Source organism: Cervus elaphus, chromosome 2 (assembly GCF_910594005.1).
Source record: "Cervus elaphus chromosome 2, mCerEla1.1, whole genome shotgun sequence".
Classification (NCBI taxonomy): Eukaryota; Metazoa; Chordata; class Mammalia; order Artiodactyla; family Cervidae; genus Cervus; species Cervus elaphus.
Window position 1 is genome coordinate 10,751,269 of NC_057816.1, and position 14,520 is coordinate 10,765,788.

Below are 14,520 nucleotides of genomic sequence, written 5' to 3' on the forward strand. Positions count from 1 at the left end.
AAATGAATGAATTCAGTCGTCCTTGGAGGACTGAATGAAAGACGGAGGGAAGGAACAAAAGATGAGAAGGGTGGGCCCCCTGAGGCTCTGGCCCTGCAGGTGCTGAAGTCTCTGGCCTGGAGACAAAGCAGATGGGTTGTCCAGGAGGCCAGTGGTCTGAGACCTCCTTCTGCCTCCATTTCCTGAGACATCTGTAGCTTCCCCTGGCAAGGGAGCAAGGACCAGTAGCATATTTCCCTGGGTCTGACCTCTTTAGGTCCCCATGGCAACCCTGTGATGGAAGCAGCTCGGAATTTTTACCCCATTTTACAGATGAGTAAACAGAGGTAGCCTCCTTTTCCCAAAGTCCCTCAGTGAGGAAGCGGCCGAGATGGGGCCTGGACCCTGGGTCTCTCTGAGCCCAGACTGCCTCTGATGAGCCATGTCCTTCCTGTTGCCAGCGTGTTTCAGAGATGTTGGTGGCCTGTGAGGTAGGTGCCCTATGGCAGCTGCCTAGAGGACAGGATAATTACCCTGTTCTTTGTCAGAACTTGGGTAATTCGAGTTCTGCCAAGCAGCCGGCCAAGTGTTTTCCTAAGTCCCCTCGTCCGACTGGGAGCCATTCCCAACATACTGGGAAAGGAAACTAAGCCTTGGAAACAAGGAGCCCCAGAAGGGTTCCCCGCACCACAGCGCGAACCCTGAGGGAGCGCCGGCCAGAGAGCAGAGGTCCCGGAGGCCCGGGACACGCCCCAGCCTCCGAGGACAAAGCAGGACAACTGTTGGCAGCTCCTGACTCACCGCGCATTACTAGGCCAGCTCCATGCTGGCCTGGATTTCCTGGCGTCTCCAAAGGCCAGTAGTACTTAGAGCACAGAGGCGGACTTTCTTGGGGTCCCCCAGTGAGATGGCGGGAGGGGGTGGCCCAGCTCCCTCCACCCCCCTCCCACTCCAGCAGGACAGGCAGCCACGGGGCCCTGGGACCCGCCTTCACCACGCGGCCAGCGGCGCAGCTCTGCGGCCCGCTCAGACCAGCACAGAGGTCGGCTCAGACAGGAGATATTGGGCACTAGCTGAGCCAGGGCCGGGGTGGGGGGCTCGGCGGACCGCCCGGGGGGCCTCTGGGTGGGCGCGGGGCCGGCGGCGGCCTCCTGGGTGAGTTGGTGGTGGCGACGGCAGCGGTGACAGCTCGGATGGAGGCCCGGCGAGGTATTCCGGCAGAGCGCGCCCGGCACTGGGGCCTCCTCGTCCTGGCCCTAGGCGTCTTTCTCCTCCACTGTGATCCCTTCACCTGCTTCTCCTTTCTCTCCTCTCCTCCACCCGCCCCAAGTTTCGAGGACTCCACCCTGTCCACGGCCACTACCCTTGAGTCTATCCCCAGCTCCACGGGAGAGCCGAAATGCCAGCGACCCCGCACCCTGACGCGGCAGCAGAGCCTGCAGCAGCCGCTGAGCCAGCACCAGCGGGGCCGGCAGCCCAGCCAGCCCACCACCAGCCAGAGCCTGGGCCAGCTGCAGGCCCACGCGGCCTCGGTGCCCGGCCCCAACCCCCGGGCCCACGGCCGGGGCCAGGCACGGCAGGGCTCCTCGGCCGGCTCCAAGTACCGGCCGGCCGGCGGCCGCAGCCGCTCCAACCCAGGCAGCTGGGACCACGTGGTGGGGCAGATTCGAAACCGAGGCTTGGACATGAAATCCTTCCTGTAAGTGCCCCACTCGAGCGGCCTGGCCCCCACCTCCCTGACCCAGCCTCTTTTCCTCCCCGTTTCCTTCGGAGCGGCTGGCTCTGAACCACGCTTAGCCCCCCATCTCCGAGGCAAGGTGCCCGGCAGACTCGGGCACCCTCTCCCCAGCCTCTTATGGCTTGTGGCTCATGCCTGAAGCGCCGCCCCCCCCACCGTGGAAGGACTTATATCTGAGCCACCCCCTGAGGACCCCAGCCCCCCTTGGTGCCCTCCAAAAGCCAGTGGAGACACTAGAGGATGCTCCTGAGGTCCCCAGACCTGTCTGTCCCCTTCTGGCCAGGCCCAGGCTCTCCTGGCCCCCCTGTCAGCTCTCTCCTCCTCTCCTCCTAAACCTGGTCTCCTTGACTCCAGCGCCCAGGCCTCGCTCCTCCCGTCCCTGTAACCTGAATCTGCTCACCTTCCGGCCCTGCACTTCCTCCCTCCCTCCCTCCCACTTCCCCTGTCCCTGCCCTGGGCCCTGTCCTCTGTCCCTCCAACGACCTTCCACAGCCACCTGCCCTCCACCTCCCCCCCTGGCTCCCACCGTGACCCGCCCATTCCCTGAGAACAAACCTCACAACGTTCCCCCAAAGCTTTAGAAAGTGTCTCTGGATCAGAGGCTTCTTTGACGTGCACAGGTCAGAGAGGTAACAACACCCCGTCTGTGTCTGGCCCTAACCATCCCCCTCCGCTGGGTGTGCCCCTCACCCACCCCCTGCCGTGTGTCCGCTTGCCCCCTCCTGCATCGGCAGGGCCCCACCCAGGGCACCCTCTGCCCAGTGTCCCTCTGGGCATCTACACACACTCTCTGAGCCCAGGGCAGACCTGGGCTTCAGTCCCTGACATCACCTCCTTCCTCTGGCCTAACGTGACCTTCCTTCCAGGCTCTGGGGATTATTCTCAACACCCAGGTCTTTCCTGGAAGCACTTTTCATGGAGCAGGAGACCAACACACTAAGCCTGGGAGAGGAGAAAGGGAGGAGGAAGGGGAAGGCCAAGGCTCACTGGCAAAATGTGAGGATTCTGAGCATCCTTCAGAGCTCGTGCCTCTGGCTGAGACCCCAGCCCGAAAGGCGGTCAGGAGTGCTACCCCTGGTAGGGGCAGCCCAACGGAAGACACCCCACCGTGCCAGCTTCCCATACCCTTGGCCCCAGCCAGGCAGGGACATGCCATGCCGCCTGTGACTCTCCTTGGCCAAACTAGGCAGTGCATCTGCTGGGGCTTTTCCCCACCCAAGGACCGTCAGGAATTCAGCTGGACGCCGGCCTGAGACAAGATAGCCGACAGAGCCTCCTGGCCTCCAGAAGGGCGGCTTGTCCTGGGGCGGATGCCGTGGCACCGGCGTGGATTGGAAGAGTGATGGGAATCGGTTCTGCCGTGGCTTGAGCAGGACGGAGAGGCGGCCGGAACACTGCACCCCTCTGCTCCTCCTGGCTGCAGGCGGCCCTCTGCACAGCCATCACCCTGCCTCCCATTCTGTAGCTGTCACATGGGAGCAGGACCCATGCCCAGGCTCCGGGAAGAAAGCAGCCAGCCTCAGAAAGGCCACTGGTACCTCCTCCCCTGCCCTCCCCCTCTCCAGCCAGCCAGAATTCGATGAGCATCACTCTCGAGTGGGCATCAGCGTTTCTTCTGCCCACGACGGTGTTCGCGCCCCTCACCAGCCAGCCATCCCCAGAGCTCACCCCAGTCCTCCACCTCCTCCACTTGTAGTCCCTCACAGCAGGGGTCAGCAAACTTTTTCTGTAAAGGACCAGATTTATAAATAATTTAGGCTCTGAGGGACACGTGGTCTCGATCACATTTAAAAAAAAAAAAACAATCCTTTAAAAATGTACAAACCATTCTTAGCTTGTGGGCTGCACAAAACAGGCCACCAGCTATAGCTTGCCGGCCCCTGACCCCTGTCACAGTTCAGCTGGCGTGCTTCTGACATCCTTCTCTCGCCCCAGATGCTGGGGGCCCACACAGAGAGTCAGGGTGAGAAGGCTAACCAGGCCCCCCGAGACCCCACCCCCTCTTGCAGGGAGAAGGCATTCCTCCTGCTTCCAGGATGTGACCCCCCATAACACCGCCAGCTTCTCCCCCAAATCTCCTCCTCTTGCCCTTCACTCACGCCCCTGCGGCCTGCGATGCCACAGAGAATGACAAATCAGGAACTTATGCAGAGCAGCCGTTTTGTTTTTAAGAAGAGCCAAAGGAGTATCTGAAAAATGCATTAACCAGGGAAAAACATGTTTTCGTTGGGTTTGACTTCCCCCAGCACAACCAGCTTCCAGGCAGTCAAGTGGAATTTTACCAACTGTGAAACAGTACCGGTGGGCAGGGAACAAAGGAAAAAATGAGGATTTGTCCTGAGGAAAGAGGGAGTTCTTTCCGGAAGTTAGATGCCAGTGCAGGTGTCAGCCTGGAGCAGCCATGCCCAGGACGAAGATGCAAAGACAAAGAAGTCAGCATCCACCAGCTTCAGACCCATGGCAGTCCCCCGTTTTCCGAGACCCCGCCCCTCCCCTCTGTCGTCATGTATCACTCGCCTTTTTGACAACCTCTCCAGGAAACCACCACATCCAGTGGGTCCTCTGTGAACTTCACCCTCTTGGATGGTGGTTGAAGCGGGAGACCTCCTGGCCCAGGAGTCCCACCCTCCGGGACGTCCCATCAGGCTGGCCTTCTTTCCCTCGGTCTCATGCCTGCCGCTCCTGAGAATCTCTCTCCCCATGTTCAGCTGAGAAGCCAAAGCTGGGGGAGCTCAGCCAAGCACCTGGAAAACACCCACAAACTGCAATGGCTTAGAGGGGCAGAGGGGCACTTTTCCCCCCTGGAAAGGGCAGGCGGCCCCACAACTGCCCAGCGGTCCTCTGAGAGAAGCTGGCCCAGAAGACGTCACCCCTTGACTTCTGGCCCCACGCTGCTGCCCACTTGATGATTCCTGGGCCACCTGAACCAAGCCTTCCTCAGCGCAGGATTCCTCCAGACCACCCTGATTGCGGGCACAGGTCCCTCGAGTCCTGCCAGGCCCGCTCCAGCCCTGGCCAGCTTCCTGCACTTTCTGTCTCTCTCTCTCTTTGCCCCTTGGCACCTTCTGGACTGAGTCTCCAAGGAAAGGCCCCTGAACTGGACCCCAAAGCCTTGGTGGCTATTCCCGAGATCTCCAGGAAGGGGGACACAGGAGAAGGCGCAGGATGGCCGGTCTGCCATATGCCAGAAGAGACTAACCTTCTCCTCCAATGGGCTGAGTCTCTAAGGACCTGGGAGGGAGCCCCCCAGACCCACCTCCTGGTGACCCCGACCCAGGGATGTCTTGATGAGGGACTTCACTGGATGCAGCGCCCTCTGGGTTTCCCAGCTTTCTAAGAACTTCCTGCCTGGAAGCCCAAACCCCTGCCCACAGGGTCCCCAAGCAAGATAGCAGCAGAGGGCCTCCCCTGCTCTTCTCCTAGGGGCCCAGGTGGTCTGAGTAGCCTCTGGCCTTTGTTCAACTGGAGATGAGTCAACCTTGGATACGGACCGAGTCCGGGGGCCTGGGCTCCACTCCTCCTAGCCTTCCCCTCGGGTTTTCTTGGGGCATCCCAGCCACATGCCTCTGCCCAGCCCCTCCCCCATGGCGAGCTGGGTCTCAGGCTGCAGATACCTCCACTCCATTCCTCTCCCTTCCCCACCCCTACCACCCGCCTCCTCCCCTCCTCTGCTCTACAACTGTTGACAGTGCTGAAGTTTGGTTTCTCTTCTGCAGGCCCAGTTTCTTACGCTTTTTTCTTCTCTCTCTTTGTCTCTCTGTCTCTCTCTCTCCTTCCCCTCCCTGCCCCCCACCGCCCCGTGGGGCCGCCTCCTCCTCTCTCCCTGGCTGGTGGGCTGCCCACCCCGCCCCCCGGGCAGGGAAGGCCGGATGGTGGTGCTATCCTTGGTCTTAGGGCTTTCGGAACAGGATGACTTTGCCAATATCCCTGACCTGCAAAACCCAGGAACCCAGCAGAACCAGAACGCTCAGGGGGACAAGAGGTACGCGCACGGGCGAGGGCCTGCGGCCGTGGCAGAGAAGGAGGCGTGGAGAGGCTGCCAGCCTCGACCCCCGGCTGCTGGACGAGGCGGCGGCGCCTTCTGCGGATGCTGGAGCGGGAGGACGACCCGTCCCCAGCCGGCGCCCTCACACCCACCACGCTGGTGGTGTCCCTTGGGGCCTGAGGCCAGTGTGGCTGTCCTGGGACCATTCTGGATCAAGCCTGCTCCCCGGGCCTGCCTGCCCTTGCCCGGAGCAAGCCAGCCTTTCGGCCCCATCTTCCTGCTTGGCTCCCCCTCTGCCGCCCCCTCATCTTTCATTTCTGTCCCACCCAACCCAGAAATCCCAGTTTCTCTGGCGGTTGGTGGGCGGCAGGGATGTTAGGGAGGGGGTGCCAGCCTGTTCTCCCTCATCCCCGCCACCTCAACCTCCTTCTTGCCTGGAGATCCCTCTGGGGTGATGGTCTCACACACACACACACACACACACACACCCCATCCCTGCAGAGATGTGACCTGGCTGCTCAGGGCTGATGGAAGAGGAGGCCCTGGTGGGGAAGGTCTGGGGCCTGAGAGAGGCCCAGGAATCAGAAAGAACCAGAAAGGCAGCCCCCCTTCCACCTGGGCCTGAGGTACCAGGAGGAGGGAACAGGAGAGGGTGGGAGGGTGAGAGCAGGTGGCAGGGGCTGGTCGGGCCCTCTGTCACTGGGAGCCTGGCTGCTGGCCTTCGGGGAGTAGCCCGCGTGGCCCCAGCACGGGCTGAGCAGAGGGCATTTAACCATCCATCGCCCTGGTCATCAGGAGCCGAAGGAAGCATCATCTGATGCCCCCGTCTCAAGGAGGGAGCGGAGTGCTGTCCTGGGGAAGGGGACCAGCAAAGGTCAAGGGGCCCAGGGTTCAGGCAGCATCACTAAGGCAGGATGACCCTGCACCTGGTCTGGCCTCCTCCTCCCGCCTGGCCTTGGGCTGGGTCAGGTACATACCTGTAATTGCGGGAGGAGGGTGCATCCCCTTGATTGGGTTGTACTTTCCATCAGACCAAAGGCCTACAGGAGAGCTGTCTGGCCTGGCAGCCAGGCCACCTCTGTCTAGCTCTGGTTTTGAGACCTTGGGCAAGTCACAGCCCTTCTCTGGACCTCTGCTTCCTCGTCTGTCAAGTGAGGGATTGGACAGGGTGACCCCTTCCAGCTCGGACATGCCAAGCCTCTAACGAGGGAGCAGCCCCTCAGGTTGAGGCACGGGTTAGAGCCTGTCCGCCAGGCAGGGACCCTGACCCTCACTCACTAAGAGCCTGGAAGGCGCAGGAAAGACTGTCCAGGCTGCTGCCAGGGGCCTGTGCATGAGGGGAGGACAGGCCGAGTTAGCCGACTTGCCTGGCTCTGCAGTGGCTTCTGGAAACCCAACTCTCCTATTTTTTTCCCGTCCCAAGTTCACAGTTGCATGTCTGGTGGGCAAAGCCGCAAATGACCGGAGAGTGGGAGGGGAGCGTGGGACCAGCTCTCCCTCTCAGGGGCACAGATGGTGTCACACCCTGAGCCCAGGTCCTGGGATGCGGGAGGAGCCGAGTCTGCCACCTCCAGGCCACTGGAACCACCGGAGTGCCAGCTTCCCGAGCCGGGCCGCAGACCGGCCAGAGGGCGGTGGGGGAGAGGGCTAGGGGCCGCAGGAGCGGAGCTGGAGCCCTCTGAAAGCCTTGCTAAGAGCCCGAGCTCCTGGCCGACAAAGGTGTGAAGCGTGAGGGAGCAGATGCAGGCTGGAAACGAGATTTCACATCACCCATGTGTTAATTAACTGGCTCCATTTTCACCCACCGCCTATTTTTACCTCCTTGCCACTCAGGTCTCACTCCATATTTTAACACACTCATGCCTTCTGATCATTGCATCAGTCATCCCCTGCCTTTCTGGGAAAGGTGGGTGTGGAGGTGAGGGCCCTGTGCCCTTGCCCCCACCCAGCCTGACTTTCTGAGTGGACCCAGGCCATTCCCACCCAGTCACGCCTGCTCCATCCCGGAAGCTCATTTCTCATGGCTGTCGGGGTGTTTCTCGGGCGATGGGCCACGGCTAGGGTGCTTTCTGCCCGGCACTCTCCCCTCCCCCAAGCTTGGTATTGGCGTCACCCTCCGGGCACCGGGCAGTTTAGGGTCCACCCCTCTGGGCTCCTGGCTGCATGGACCTTGCAATGGTGAGCTTGGGTCAGCTGTTCCCTTCCTCCTCAGCTTCTGCCTCCACGTCCAGGGATCACCCTCCAGTCTCAGTGTCCCCTTCTCCACCCAGCTGACCCCTTGGCCGGGTGTCGCTGGGGTAACAGATGGGTGGCCCTTGGCTGTTGTTGGGGAGAGCATCCAGCCCCCCAGCTCTGTTAGCCGCAGGTTCCCGGGAGATAGGAGGGCCCTTAGGAGGAGGTGTGGCCACTCCAGGTCCCAAGCAAGATGGGGGTGCATTTAGCAAGTCACTGCCCCCCACTCCCACAGTTCTTGGTGGCCCTGAACCCCCCCATCCAGGATCCCCCCGGGCCCTTAGGCCTCAGCGCTGGAGCCCCAAGAGATGCAGACAGCTCCTGGGACCACGAAGGGGAGGGAAGGAGGCCACGGCCGCCCCTGGCTCCCATGCCCTGCTTGCCCGGCCCACCTCACCCGCGCTGCCCTGCACCCACGCATGCCTCATGCCCCGTCCGTCCCTCTCACCATCACTTCTCGGGATCCAAATGGTTTCCACCGTGGCCCCACCCCCCCAGAGTGGGGCCAGGGGGCAGGGCGGGACCCGGCCACCCCATCGCTGCCCCCCCCGCTCCAAAGCCACCATGTCTCCGTCCCGGTGTGTGTCCCCGCCTCCTCTCTGCCTCTCCTCTCGGCCGCCTCGCTCCTTGTCGCCTTGTCCACCCTACAGCCTCTTCACTCGTGTCCGACTAACCTTTCTCGGCCTCTCTCCCTCCCTCCCTGTCTCCTTCCTCCCATCTGCTCCTCACAGGGATGCCCCTGGGCCAGGCCGGGCCCCCTGCCTCTGTGCCCGCGTCTCTCTGTCTCTCTCTGTCCTGTGACCTCCGGTAGCTTCAGTGGCGCTGACCATCTTTTCCCGGGCTGCTTGGCAGCTGTGCTGATGCTGTGGTGTGGCCAGAATAACTCCGACTTTCTCATGCCTTCAGCGGTCAATCTCGGCTCTCTCCTCCTCTCCCACTCTATTTTTAACCTGACTTTACCTCTCCAGCTATTTCAGTCTCCTCTTCCTCCCCGTGCCTGTCTGCGTGAGCACATGTCCGTGTCCGTGTGTGCGTGTGTCTGTGGGGCGTGCATGCGTGCGTGTGCTCTGCTGTGGCCCGCCTCCGGGAGGGTGCCCCGCGCGCCCCGGCTCGGCTGGGGCGTTTCCGTGTTGTCTGGACAAGGCCAGGTTCTCACAGCAGCTGCACCGTGCGTCTGAGTCCCGTGGCGTCTGTCCCCGAAACTGCTGCCTGCTGAGTGTGTCCCAGTTCACACGCACCCCTTGGCATGCCTGGGCCTCCCCGAACGTGTGTCCTCCTGGAATCTAAGTGTGCACAGCACTGCGTGTGCGTCGTCTTGCTGCTCTGGTTGATCCTCCTGGTTGCCCATGCCGTGTCTCTCCCTGTTGCCTGGGTGTCTGTCGTACTTGTGTGCACTCATGTGTGTTTATGTGTGTGTGTGTGTGTGTGTGTTCACACACCCTGCTGTTGGGTCCTGGCGTCTCCCCTCCAGGGCCTGGCATATTCCATGCATGTCCTGTCTGCCTGTCGTAGCCAACTGTGGGTGCTGGTGGCTGGTCCATTCCGAGGGCCATGGCTTGCGTCCAGCCTGTGTGTGCCTCCGAGTCTATGGCTCTGGTAGCCTCGAAGCTGTTCTACCGTAGCCCGTCATGAGCCCCATGCTCCTCACCACACGGCCCCTTCCTCGCTGCCTGCCCCCACCTCTCTCCCTCATGGGATGTTCCAGCCTGGTCCCCTCCCCGGGCAGGCTTCCTGAATCCCGGCTAGATGGAGCCTGGCTCACCACCCAGCCGCTGGGCCAAAGAGCCCAGCTTCCCGGGGGGCCGCACAGAGTCAGGGTGTAGATAGGGGCCTGGAGTGGAACCGTCAGAGTCGGGGGCTTCTCAATGGGACCCTGTCTTCCTCTGACCCTGGGTGAGAGCCTTATCAAAGTGCAGTTCTCAGAATGCAAGGAGGGTGGAGACTGGGAAGCAAGGCGATGTAGAGTTGCCCCATCCAGTAGGTGGCCATTTAAATCTAAATTACGTCAATCAAAAGAAAAAATTCGGTTCTCAGTTGTGCTGGCCACGTTTCAAATGCTCAATAGCCACATGTGGACGTGAAAATTTCTAGTGGACAGGACTGGGTGGACACTGGTCCCAACCTCACCTGGTCAGTCTCGGGTCTAAAGGGCACCTGTATTCCTGCTGAGCCTGAACAAACAGGTGGGGCCTCCAGGAGACAGGAGCTCTGGGCGTGTTTGCCAAGGGAAATGACGCGGACAGGGGAGCTGGACACGCCGTCTCGGGAGCCTCCCTTCTGGGCTGGGGCCAGCAGGGGTGGAGGGAGCCTCTAGAGAGGGCGGGTGCTCAGAGAGCACCCCGTGAGCAGGGACTACAGGGTGGAGTACTTTCTAGGGGATGGGCCAAAAAAGCGCCTGCCAGGGGATGTCCAGCCGGATCACGCAGGGGCAGAGGCAAGGGGGAGGGTTCCTGCTGGCCCACAGGAGGTGGCAGCCGCTTGAGTACCAGAAGGTCCTGCCGCCTCCCAGGCCGGCGGCCCCCAGCCCAGCCCACCTCCGGGCCCACACTCATTCAGATCCCTCCTGCCCCCAGGTTGCCTGCAGGAGGGAAGGCGGTGAACACAGCCCCAGTGCCCGGCCAGACGCCCCACGATGAGTCTGACCGCCGGACCGAGCCCCGTTCTTCTGTCTCAGACCTCGTCAATTCCCTCACCAGTGAGATGCTCATGGTGAGAAGGGCAGGAGGCCTGGGGTGGGGGGCGGAGGGTGTGGAGTGTGGGGGTCAGTCATGCAGGAGAATGACCCTGGTGGCCGAGTGAGGCTGCCCTGCGTCCTTCTCCAGCTCTTTCACCCCAGCAGCCTCTCTGTGCTCCAGTTTCCTCATCTGTCAAGGCAGACCAAGAATCCCCATCCTCCTCCTGTCTCTGGGTGGAGCCAGGGCCTTAGAAAATCTGATACATGATCCTTGGAGGAAAGGCTGGTGGGCCAAAGACTTGTGGGGGAAGGTGTCCCCTCCCTTGGAGGGACCGCCCGCTGCGTGGAGGCGTCAGGTGGCACTCTGGGTATCCCCTTCCCAGGGACCCCATTGCTGGGGGTGCGCTGAGGCTCAAAGAGGACAGGAGAGCAGAACTCCTCTGGTCCTAGTCCTTCTGTGGACCCTACCCTCCTGGGATCCCAGCCCTTGTGGATCCGAGGTGTTTTCGCAAGGGGTGAGGGTGTGGCTTCACATGGCGCCCCCTTGTGGCGGCACTGAGTCACAGCCATTTGCCCCACCTGCACTTTCCAAAGAGCTCCTTGGAGGGCCCCTGGCCCCAAGGCAAGCCCTCTGTGATTGGGCAGCCGCAGAGGTCAGGCCGGAGTCAGTCAAAGGCTTGGCAGCCCAGAAGTCCCGGGAAGGCTTGGCGAGGACCTGAGGGTGGGAACCCAGTGTCTGCTAGATTCCTAGTGGGGACAAATCATTTCCCATCCCTGGACCTGGGTCCCCCTCCCGCCTCCCCTTAGCTCCTCCCTGTCTTCCCCGTCCCTCCTGTACAGAGAGAGGGAAAGGGGCTTGGTGGGCTCCTGGGCCCTTGCTAGACCTGACATCATTCAAGTCAGTGTTCCCTTGCCCACCATTCTGACACCGCACTTCCCACCTTCCCAGAGACCCCCAGAGCCCCAGGCCCCACCCTCCTGCCGTTTAGGGTTCTGGTTGGCTCAAACCATCCATCCACACTCCCCTTTTCTAGATTGTGATAGGCACACACATCACTGGGAGATCTCGTTAAAATGCAGATTCCCAGTCAGCAGGCCTGCTAGGGACCCAAATCTGCATTTCTCTGGAATACAGACTAGGGTATCAGATTTTTCCACATTCCAGATCTGAGCTTCCTTCAGCCTCTCACCTGGCCCCTTCTTCCTGCCCGCCCTGAGCGCTGCCCGCCTGGTCCTCCACCACCTTCCTGCCTGTCTTCCCCCACCCATGTAGATCAGCACGGCCTTCCACTCCTCTGGACGGGCCTTCGGCACAGTCCATCCCGCCTCCCTGCACAGCCTCTTAATTGGTTCCAGCTTCCCGGTAGCCAGGTTCCCAGAAGGGACGGCCCTTTCCCAGCCTGCTCGCCTGCCCCTTGCTGCCTCTGGGGAGGGGCCGGCAGCCTCAGGCAGAAGAAGGGAGTGCAGGCCCCAGAGCCCTCTCACGTGCTCAGCGGGATGCTCGGAGGTGGGCAGGCAGGGTCTAATTGCCTAGCCTTAGGCCACAGCTGGGTCACTGGCATTAACAGTGATGATGAAGATGAATAGGGCAGAAGGAAACCAGGCCCCAGGCTGATCTCCAGGTCCCAGACTGTCCGAAGCTCAGGGGTCAGAAAACAAGTCGGGCACCCAATATAGACTTTCGGACAAAGGGACTGAGGGGAAGGGGTCAGAGAGGAGGCCTAGCCATACCCCCATCTGGGTTACTCCTGCCTGCTTACTTCTACCAGAGCTGGGGCTGAGGTAGCACCTCCTCCAGCCCTTGGTGGGGAGGGCGGGGGTGGGGAGGTGGTGGCTAGCTTGGTTGCCACGGAAACAGATCCAGGAGCTGCCCCAGCTGGTTAATTAGGACTCAGGGCTGTAGTTTGGGAAGACTGGGAGTGGGCACAGAGCCACTGCCCACTTCTGAGGTGAAGTCAGTGGCCCAGGTTAAGACTCTCAGCCTAGACCACCCTGTTTGCGAACCAAGAGCCAAATAACCAGACCAGGTGGGGCTGGAGCCACCTGCACTCCGGTCACCAGGGTCTTCACCCCGATTTTAGAAAGCATGGGGAGGGGCGAGTGGTCCTGGAAGGGACTGCCTGCCCCAGGCTCTCAGTCCATGGCCAGCAGTGACAGGGGCCAGGCTGCAGAACAGGACCATAGAAGGGTCCCTTTAACCTTTCCTGGAGCCCCATAACATAGGTCTGTCTCATGGTCCCACTCTATAGATGTAAAAACAGATTCAGAGGGAGTGGGGCCAGTAGGAGGAGAAGGAAGGAGCTCCCGGGGAAAACTGGACTTGAGTTGGAAAGCCAGATTCTCAGCAGGCCTGGATGGAGCTTGCACAGGGCTGCCTGGATCCGGCCAAGGGGTGGGGCTGGGGGGACTCACTTCCACTGTGAGAAGAGCAGGGGAGGCAGCTCCGCCCTGCTCCCACCTCCAGGCAGGACCAGGGGTGTGGTTGGTGAAGCCCCAGACACTGGATCTAAGTGTGAGAGTGAGGGCAGCTGGAAGGGCATCATTCATGATAGCTGAGCGCTGACCTGCATTCAAATTCTGGCTCATCACTTAGTCACAGGCTGCTTGAGGCAGTAATCTCTGTGCCCCAAACCAGACTAGAGCCCGGCAGTGTCTGCTTCATCGGGAAGTTGGAGGGAGTAGCTGAGGGCACAGCAAACAGGACTGGGCCCAGGGTGGTCACTGTTGGTGTGATCTGGGTGGCCTCTCACCTGCGGCAGGGGAGTCCACACACTGGCTTGAGAGGGGATGGTGGGAGAGTCTCAAAATCACCCTGGGATGTGGGCCTGCTCTGGTGGAAAGAGTGGACTTTCAAGTCAGAGAGAATCCATACTGCTATGCAATCTTGGACTTGTGACTTAACCTCTCTGAGCCAGTCTCCTCAGCTAGAGAGTGGTCATAACTACCTCTCCCGGCTATTGTCAGGATTCAGCAAGAAGGTGATGTAAGAGACTTCCGCTGCGGTCAGTGCATATCATACCCATTCATGTCACCTGTATTAGTTAGTGGTTCAGAGCCTGGGGCCGCTCCAGGAGGAAGGAGGGGGCACAGGAAAGTCTCCTGCAGGGGAAGGAGGGAAATTAAATCGGTTCCAGCAGTTTTGTCTTAAATGTGGTACCCTGGGCCCCACCCTGGCTCTTAATCACCTCAGACGCTTTTAGAGACAGGAATTGTTATTGTTCAGTTGCTGAGTCGTGTCCAGTTCTTTTGCAACCCCATGGACCGTAACCCACCGGGCTCCTCTGTCCATGGGATTCTCCAGGCAAGAACACTAGAGTGGGTTGCCATTTCCTTCTGCAGGGGGTCTTCCCGAGCCAGGGATCGAACTCAGGTCTCTGGCACTGGCAGGCAGATTCTTTACTACTGAACCACCTGGGAAGCCCAGAAACAGGAATGCCTGGACCGTGTGGATCTCTGGGTCAGGGGTGGGATCTAGGATAGGACCCAGGGAAGGACGCAGGTGGCTGGGGGAAGGACAGGATTCTGAAACCTAACCAGGTGTCCCCAGTGAGCAACCACGGCTGGGAACACTTGGCTGAGAGACCTTCCCCCAGTTACTTCCCACTTTTTCAACCTCCCCCCGGGGAATGGGACACCCATGCCACCCCCAACATCTGCTGGTTGCTGGGTTGGCCCAGCCAAATGCCAGCCCCGGGGATAAGGACCGAATGCAGGTGTGGCCTCCTCTGCAGCCATCTGGGCGCAGTACTGTCATCCGAGGCTCCTAGGGAAAAACTGCCACCGAGGCCCACCCCAGCCCCCAAAACAGGAGGCTCCCCAGGGATGCGGCCTGGGAATCTGCACTTTGCATGTCCCCGCTTTACACAAATAGACATTGCTTCTGAAAATCCACCTCTCTCATTTTGTAAATCT

General features: G+C 60.8%; 1 protein-coding gene across 8 annotated transcripts in view; it reads left to right on the top strand.

Annotated features, from left to right (window-relative positions):
• SYT7 (synaptotagmin 7) overlaps positions 1-14,520 on the top strand; it is a 62,801-nt gene that overhangs the window by 37,327 nt on the left and 10,954 nt on the right. For 3 of the 8 annotated variants that reach the window (XM_043872061.1, XM_043872078.1, XM_043872086.1), the window contains one exon: positions 10,508-10,643. In XM_043872061.1, coding sequence (XP_043727996.1) covers positions 10,508-10,643 — 136 coding nt within the window. Of the gene's footprint in view, positions 1-506; positions 1,679-5,576; positions 5,700-10,507; positions 10,644-14,520 lie in introns of those variants that run through there. The other 5 variants (XM_043872032.1, XM_043872044.1, XM_043872037.1 and 2 more) reach the window with 4 other exon arrangements.